At 43.8% G+C, this 9,240-nt stretch overlaps 1 protein-coding gene across 1 annotated transcript in view; it reads right to left on the bottom strand.

Moving 5' to 3' along the window:
* Positions 1 to 2,020: 2,020 nt before the first annotated feature.
* LOC306710996 (MAM domain-containing glycosylphosphatidylinositol anchor protein 2) overlaps positions 2,021 to 9,240 on the bottom strand; it is a gene marked incomplete at its 3' end in the record, with an annotated part of 152,364 nt that continues 145,144 nt past the window's right edge. Inside the window, exons 16-18 of the mRNA XM_079179762.1 lie at positions 3,779 to 3,909; positions 3,156 to 3,252; positions 2,021 to 2,109 (exon numbers count right to left, since the gene is read on the bottom strand). Coding sequence (XP_079035888.1) covers positions 2,021 to 2,109; positions 3,156 to 3,252; positions 3,779 to 3,909 — 317 coding nt within the window. The remainder of the gene's footprint in view (positions 2,110 to 3,155; positions 3,253 to 3,778; positions 3,910 to 9,240) is intronic.

Below are 9,240 nucleotides of genomic sequence, written 5' to 3'. Positions count from 1 at the left end.
CTGTACTCCAACATAAAACATTTATCATAAACCTTTGAATAGAGCTTCTTTAACATTTACAAGTTATACAGTTACCAAATTGGTTTACTTCTTATGCTTCCATCAGCTTTGATACTTAAGCAATGCAAAGGGAGACAACAAGAAGAGAAAGGAAGTTAATTCATCTTCAACGGAAAAAAATAAGAAACAAGACACAAGTCCTCAAAACATTTGTCATAACCAACGATGAACGGAATTTTTCATTTTCTTATTTTCTCTTTTTTACAATACATTTTTCAAAAACCCCGCTGGTTAAGGTTATGGTCTCAGGTAGATCTTCCACAGTCAATCTTCACAGTTTGTGTAAAAGCAGAGAAACATTCTCGCTAGAGTAATAAAATATCATGACTATTATTATGGTCATTATTATCTTTTATTCTCATATTGTTCCATATAAATGGTGGAGGACAGGGGCGAGGCATATCACCCTAATGAAGAGCCTGCAGTCCCAAAGTTCCTGCTCTTCTCCCTGTACAACGCAATGTTTGATTCAGCAGTTGTTCTTTTGTTTAAAAAATGCTCGCCCGCCGGGGAAGGAGAATTATGGGAAGAGAGAGTGGGGTATTCATTCGATGAAGTGTCTTCATCCTCCTGTATGATCTCGTCTTTCTGCAAAAAGAAAAAAAAAAAAAATAGATCCAGAGCCTCACTGTCACTGTTGCCGCTGTTTTCATCCAAATTGTTTCCAAACCTGGTCTGCCAGCACTGCCTGGTCAGCTGCCCTCACATTGAACTACGCGTAGGCATAGGCAAAGGCTTAGGCGCATGCACACACACACACACACACACACACACACACACACACACACTTGCACACACACAAACACACAGGCAACTGTACCATCAGGAGTTAAATCCGGGTGGAGCACAACCCCCATGCTCCCTCTGAACAAGCATGCCATCTCCCATCAGCACTTGTGGGGCAAAAGAAACATGTAGAAAATAGCCCATCAGAGGAAACATGAACAGAGATGTGTTCGATGTTGATTAACACCCAGGCTCACGATTCGGTTTGTAATCTGAAGGCACTTTGTTTCATGGCAGAAAGTAAAGTGGCTTCTGTTCCACAGGCGGACCGCCGACTGAATATTCGAGTCGGGCCTCACTAATCGGACCTTTGTGTGTTTCTCTGCCTGTCCCTCCTCTCCCTCCTCTCTTCCTCCTCTCTGCTCTCCTTCCACCTCTCCCTCTCATGTCAGCTCCCGAGCTGGAACTTCTCTCTGCCCTCCAGTCCAGCTGTCTACACCTCCGCTGATTCCTCCTGCATTCATTGTTCTGCCACCCTACCGTCGGTTGGACTCGTGAGCACAGTGTTAATAGATACATAGGCAGCTACAGGGGGGGGGGGTAAGCAGACGGAACTAAATGTTGCCAAAGTCCTTGTTTTTCTACAGTTCAGCACCAAGCGGATAAAGAAATGCCAAGGTGTGACTTGAGGCCGGGCTAGAGTGAAAAACAAGTGTCGGTGATTGGCATCTGGTGCGAGAAAATGAAGATAAAGATACACAGAGAAAGGTCTGATTCCATGTATTTGTAAGCAGGGAAATGCGATTTCCTCTTCAAAAAAGTCAGCAGTGTCTATATTCTGCCGCCTTCTAACGATATTTTCATAACTTCATAAAATTGTTCTTGTGCTTTACAAACTGTCCGTCCTCCTTCGGGCGCTTTGTGAACTCTTTCGGCAAAGTCCAGGTGTATTCGTCGCCCACCTGTCTGTGTGCTCGTCCAGAGTCCTGCGCCGAGGAGTTGTTTCTGTAAAAGTGGTCTCTTTTAAAAAAAATTGCGCATCTTCGTTATTACTTTTTGTGGAACTTTTTTAATCACGATCTTTTCTCTCTTTCATTAATTTCGGTCCCTCCGAGGTCTGGCAGGGGACCCCTGCTGCTTTCAGGATGCATGAATCTTTGGTGATTGGATGCCGAGGGTACAGTTCGCAGACGGTGGGTCTGAATATTCGCCTCTGAGATGACGGAGAGAAGGGTCACCTCTGACCTTCCAGGAGGGTCATCACCAAGGTGATGCATAGCAGCCATATATGGGAGGATGTGGACGGAGCCTTAGCACTGAGATCTACAAAAAGAAAACAGAATGTAATGGTGGAAATTGATTTTATATACTCCAAACATCACACGAACATGTAATGAGCCAATTGTGTTTCAGGGCATAGTTCTCCAATTTGTGGGAAATACACCTCTTCACTCTCTTGCCGAGAAAAGAAGAAGATTGAGAAGATTGATAGCACTCTAATGTATGTATCTCTGATAAATATGCTTAGCATACAGACTGAACACAGGGGAAACAGCTAGTCCGGCTCTGCTTTCAGTCTCCAAACTAAACCAGTCTCCAGTTTCATATTCTACAAACAGACATGAGCGCGGTATCAACTCCCGGCAAGAAACAAATACATATAAACTATTCCTAATGTAGAACTAACCTGTATGATCAGATCCTAAAAAACAAGACGAGATCATTCTAATTTCTTCGCTCTTACATTACATAAAGTCATATAATATTCATCATCTGAGATTGAAATGCATTATTCTCTGCATGACTCTGTCCTCAGCCTGGGCGACCGCTCCTAGAACTCCTAAATGAATCAAATCTTGTCGCTCTGAATCATAATGGATCCATATGAAATGTAACTTGAGCAAACAATCTCGCCGTTATAGAAAGAATACCCTTTAGATGCCGGGTTATTTTCCTCCAATGACATTGAAAAATTGAAATCAGAAGGATGTCTCAGTTTGAAAAAATGTCCCTCCGACCCTGAATAACACGCACGACATCAAATGAACAGCGCTCGTCTGCCTGCCAATATCACTTTGTCAATTGCGGACCATTTGCTCTGTCCCGTTCATTCATTCATCCCGTTTTCCGTTTGTTCCTGCAGCGCAATTACGGCGCTCCGCTCGGCCAGCGTGGCTATCGCTCATGTGATTACAACGCTGTTGCTATGGCAACCGTTCGGTTTCAACGCCGCTCAACCGTTCTGAGATTGGATCCCCGTCCTCGTAAAATCAATAACCTCGTCCGAAACGGGGGTGGAGAGAGAGAGAGACAGAACCTGGAGCTCAGATGAAAAAGGGGGGGGGACGGAGCAGTGCGGCGCTACTCACTGGGCGGTGGGTCTCGACACTCCCCTTCCTCCAGCGTGACATCATCGATGGCGATGTCTCCCTCGATGCCTGATCCTCGGATACCTTCGAGTACCACCTGCAGAGAGGCAAAAACACGTTTGTCAATGTTTGTCATATTAAGATGTTCAGATTTGATCAGACCACAAAAAAAAACAAGAAAATTGTCACTGCAGAACGATCGTGGAGCATCACAGCAGGTGGCGAGTGTTTGTTTCAGTCTTAAATGTCACAACGTTTAAAGTTAAGAATGCTTGTGATGTTGGAACAGTTAGTAAGTAAAAGTGGGAACAAAAAAAAGACACAGAAGTAGAGCTGAAACTATAATTACTTTCCGCAGTCATAAAAAAATGATTGAGAATATTGCAGTCCCGTATTCTCTACTCGCAAAAGAGGAGGCATCCTGATGGCAGCGCGTCAGCGATATTGCTTTCACAACAGCAAACAATGTCCACTTCTCTGCTTAATATCACAGCTTGTGAAGCGCCACATCAATATGCCGCCCTCAAGGAAACCAATACTTCGACATACAAACGGAAGGGGAATAGAGGGCAAACAAGAGGAACGCTGCTGGGTATTGGATTGATTACGTTTCCTAGTCTCACCTGGAAGGACGCTGTCGGATGGATGCTAACTTTTGCCTGCTTCCAGCGGTCACCTTGGTCACCGTTTAACGACCACGCGGGACCCTCGGAGGTCGTTTGGCCCTTCTGTTTTAGGAGGGCGTTCAGTGTTCCTGTATGAGGGAGAGAGACAGTGGCACATGAATGTCAGCGTTTCCAACCTGGCAGTGGACCCGTAGGGGGCCACGGATTCTATGCATTGTTATGCGTCGAACCCCAAAACTGGAGCCCTAATCATTTGCTCCATTAAGAACATTATGGCATTAAATAGTTTATAGAAAAGCTTGAGACACAATTGTGTTTAGGCAGACTTCTTAGTGAGACCAAGACACACTGTGCTTACATGTGGACCCTTCAATTTAAAAAGAAGAGAAAGTAGAGAAGAAATCTGAAAAAGATCTGTCAAAAAAAAGAAAGACAAACAAGGAAGTCTAGTTCATAACAATATGAGACTTTATGGTTCTCTTTCATATCTGAAGTATTCTAAAGAACTATAAAACCAAAAAGTTTGAAACTCCAGCGACGCTTCTGTCCTCTTTTTGAAGCATTTCTTCTCCCATATTTGAGATACACAACCACGCAGAGTGTTCATCTTAGTATTCACACCCTTCTCCTGCATTTCAAATGTATGTATTCCTCTGCATTTGAAGCGGAGCCGAGCAGTAGCAAAGGTTAAACTCAGGTCACATGAATTGATACATCTATTAAGTTGTGATTCTGCAAGGCGAAGATAAGTTATTCTCTGGCTTGTATTAATCCAAATTAATTATCACTAATAGGCAATGTGTGATGAGAATTTTTGGAGAACATAAATACATTCCGTGTAGAGAACAGTTCCTAATGTTTCATTAGCTTCAAACTATTTATGCTCAGTCCAGCTTCATCTTTCCGTCGAGACAAACTCTGCATTTGAAAATGCAATTTGATGGATCCATTTTAAGTGCATTCAGTTAAATAATAACACAGAAGTACTGGCTCCCCTTGTCACAGAATAGGCTATATATACCAGGTCTGAAATTGAAGACTCCCCTCAGTGAGACCTCTTGTCTGGCCCTGGGCTTTGATATAAAACTGTCAGATGATGACACAGAGTGCAACCTCTTTTCCCTCCTCTCTTGTTAGTTTTTCTAATCGCCATGCAGGGAGAGAGAGAAAGAGAGAGAGAGAGAGAGAGAGAGAGAGAGCAGCATCCAAAGACCAGATCAGGTTAGCATTGGCACCATATTGAAGCTCAGCAGGACCACTGCTCTGAAGTCAAGTGAATTTTTACAAATATGTTAAGCATAACCTTTTCGACTGACATAACTGGTGAGCAAAGAAACAGCAGCGTCTACGGCTTCAACCTCTCTTTTGATGCATCTTTGCCTCGGCGAGGTGCCTCATTACTGTACGTCTCTGTGAGGAAACGAGGGGAAGCCACACTGTATGTCACTGTTCATATTCTTTCATCAGCGCAGTATACAGTGCGCTTTCCCCAACGACAGCACAATCTCCAGTGAGAGATGAGCTCTTGCACAGAACATGACCCGCTGTTTCATCTCCCGTTGAAGTGTTTAGGATGTAGGAGGATTCTTGCTGAGCTGGCTCGCTTACATTTTGCTTTGAACTCATCGCCATGTAGGTGGTAATGTCAGTGTCATCACATCCTGAGCAAAGGCATACGTTGTCTATTCTTCAGAATACCTTTAAGAAACACCTGTGGCAGACACATGTGAAATTTAAAAAGATCTGAGAGGAGAAAGACGTGAGTCTGGTGAAAAGTGAGAAGTAGCTCCTGGAAATTTTCAATTATGTAGTGAGGACGAGAGAGAGAGGGGGATTGAGGTGCAGTACCACCCTCCTCGCTAATGAAAGGATGACTCCATTGCTTCTCAGAAGGTCAGGCTTAAAACAGACTTGCTTGGTGTGCTTTGCTGGAGACTTAATCCGATAAACAAATGCGACACGGGCTCCAAAGGCAAACTTTGATGTGCGCTTCAGTAATTAAGTGTGACCTTGTCTCAGGTATTCCCCCGCTAGCTAACTCTGGAGGAGTTTCTTTGAGCCCGTGCCACTGTTCTCATCAGCGTGTGGGCGAAACTCCTTATCGACTGATTCTGGCCTCCAGCGCTGCCGTGCCACAACTTGACTGTGACTCACCTCTGCAGCACAGTCCCTAAGAGCATCAAACTCCCAGCTTCTCGAGACGGAGCTGTGCCAGCTCCAACGGATTACTGAGAATGGCTCGATGGATGCCATAGACATTTTCTACCACTGCCAAAAAACTGTAGAAGTCACCGGGCTTCTTTTAAAGTGCAAAATGTCAAAGGTGTAGGTCCAAAACACAAGACGTGCTATGTTTGCTAAGAGAGGTGCCCATGGTAGATAACAATGGGAGACATCTGGTGCCATGACCCAACACACATCAGATGAGTATGGAAAAGGTTGTCCGGTTCCAAATGCACCAACACAGGAACCACCATGCGTGATTACAAATGTAGAGGCCAGTGTGGGAGCTGCATTAGTTTGAGAGGCATTCAAGAGGCTTTGAAGTGTAAATGTAAACAAACGAACAACGAGCTCTTTAAAACAACAGTCCTCTGCAAAAAGAGAACATACACAGCATATGTGAACATACATAGTTTGGTGCATTTGTCATAAGCACTCATTTCTGTGGGTAGAAAATATCACAAACCAAAATTCTTCTGAGTTCTGGGGGGTGAATTTCTCTCACGGCCAGAGAGGCAGAATACTAAATGGAGCGTAGCCATGGAGGATCTGAGCTGGGTTTCAAGTCCTTGACATTTAGCCCATTCATCATAACACGCCACAGTCTGGGCATGGGCTTCACCACAGACGGGGAGGGCAGGGAAGAGAGGGTCTGGCTGGCGATCAATTTGAGCAAATTGGAAATGTCACGGCCTACTCAACCTCGGCAGGGAGCCGGAGGAGCTCTCATCTCCCCGCTGAGTCGCCCTCCAACACCCCTATCCTTATATTCTCTCCCCCTCCCCTTGCTTCCACCTCTCCAGATGTTTGGTCCGGCCCACCCACCTGGACACTTCCACTAGACCTTTCCACTGAGGGCAGCTGAAAAGTAGCCTGGCTAAATTTCAGACCATATGGAGTCCTGCTGTTAAGCTTAAAGCTAGGGTTTCTAGAAATATGAAAAAATTAAATAAAATTAAAACATGGCATCTGTGGCCGTCACAAGCCTTCCCATACACTCATAGCATGTGATCAAAGTCTTCCACAAGGCTAGGGCAGGTTACAACCTCCAGTTCTGCCGAGTGAAGCCAATGAGGATGAGTCTTGCATAGAGTGAAATAGATCGTAAAGTGGAGTATGCTTTAGGCCGGGCTTACTGTGATCGAAAGGTGCCGCTACCGGAGCCATATTCATATTCTATGTTGACGTTTATTATGATAATGTTATGTGTATTGCGATGTAGGAGGGAGCCAACCCAATTAGGACTTTATGGACAAAAGGATACAAAACCGCCATAAACATAGGTTTGGTATTATTTGCAGAGCTTTTGAGATATTTGAATTGAGTTGTCTGACCCTACCGACATACATCAGAGATAATTGGAATGTTGTGCATAGTGTGCAAAGCAGTGACAATTTACATTTTTCAGAAAGCTTTTTTTTTTTTCTGATTACTCATAATAATCGGTTGAATGTATTCACAGTGACATCTGTGGATTACACTGAATAAGCACGAGAGCTCACAGTGGTCAAATTTGTCGAAAACACTTCATGTTTCAGATCATGTTTCATGTTCACCTTCAGCTGTGAAAAAAAAAAAAAGCATTTTACTCAAAAGAACAATCTGTGAGCCAGCGTTTGTATTATTCATGCAATATACGAGTCATTTAACAAACTTCAAAGGGAAATAAAAGAGCTGGAACGACATAAGATCCACACAAGCAGACGTGGCTTATTATCAAGATATATAAGCCAGTTTACTCAAAGAGGGAGAGGAAAGAAGAAGAGAGGAAGCCGAGTGGGTTGCTCTTGGAGCAGCAGGTCCAGCAGAAGCTCAGAGCGGAGCAGGTGGAGGGTGGAGATTCCACCGACGTCTCAGTAGAATACTGAGGTAAATGCAGCCAAATGCTCGCCCGTAAACATCTTATCAAAAGAGAATTGAGTGCAGTTGCCAGCCTGTAGTGATTTCACAGTTTATTAAACATCAAGTTTGATGAGCACAAAACTGCAAGTCCCTCTCCCCTCATTGGGTTCATTCACTAGCATCGCTTTGTTTTTCAACCGTCGCTGTGTTTGTTATCTGTGTTTGTTTTTGTTTACTTGAACATATTTTTAGTGAACTGGATATTTTTGTGGTGCACTCTCTTGGTGTCATTGTCAATCAGCTTCTTACCAAGAGTGACGAGGTCCCACATGAACACAAACAGTCTGACAACTTTTCTGTATTTGTTGTTTCTTCTTTTTCTACTGGTTTGTTGTTGGAGAGCCAAAGTTGGGAGAAGGCGATGTCGTGTACTTTCAAAGCACCAATCAGGATTTGGCAGTATTTGAATCAGAATGTGATGTTGTTTGGTCGCTCTCAATCAAATCTGATCAAACCACACTGGAGCAGATTAGCTGAAGTTTTGAGTGTTTAACTCTCAATGAATAATACTGAAGGATGTTTTTTTTTTTTTACTTTAACTTTCTCAATTAGTCATGAACATTTATTGCTATTGAGAGAAGTTTAGAAAACATCAGACTTTGGCAAGTCTCAGTGGTAATGTACAGAAAGGCACACTTTAAATACCACACAGGCTTTGCCTCAAGGCTTCTGTGCCTCAAGGCTTCTGTGCCTATGATCTATCTGGATTGAAGCATCAATGCCATAACAGACCAGAGTTCCTCAACCTTGGGAACACCGTGAATGCTGAGTGGTTCGTGGAAGGTTTATGAGACATATTGACATCTTTTATTTTAACAAGAAACACATTAATATTAAAGGTTTTAATCATTTCAGAATTCCACTGTGATTTGTGAAGTGACGAGCCAGACAAAAATGAGAAACCTTTTCATAAGCACAAGTTTACATTTTTGCTGTTATAGTAAATGCTTTGTGCAGCGGTTCGAGTGCACAACAACAGCTTGCCGTCTAACAAACTGCTCTTATGCCAAACAGCGTCCAGCCCCCATGAAACCAAGATGATCCCGCAACCCCACCCAACAGTGCCTCACCCGCCTTATGAACCTGTGCAGGAGCTGATGATACTGGGTGAAGCCGAGACAGAGAAATCACCAATAGAGGCATGTCAACAATGTATAAGCCTGCTGTTTTTGTGCTAGAGATCCAATCTTTCTCCCCACTTCCAAATCTACAAACACACACAAAAAGCATGCACTCAGAGCCGGAGTGCTCGCGAATCGGCTGATTGGGTCCCCGGTGAAGAAAGCCTAAGAGTCAGACGTTAGCCACAGATGGCTCCTTCAGTCGCTCTGCCA

Source organism: Pholis gunnellus, assembly GCF_910591455.1.
Source record: "Pholis gunnellus genome assembly, chromosome: 19".
Classification (NCBI taxonomy): domain Eukaryota; kingdom Metazoa; phylum Chordata; class Actinopteri; order Perciformes; family Pholidae; genus Pholis; species Pholis gunnellus.
Note: the sequence above shows the minus strand (reverse complement) of the source record. Positions and strands in the feature narration are given on the sequence as shown.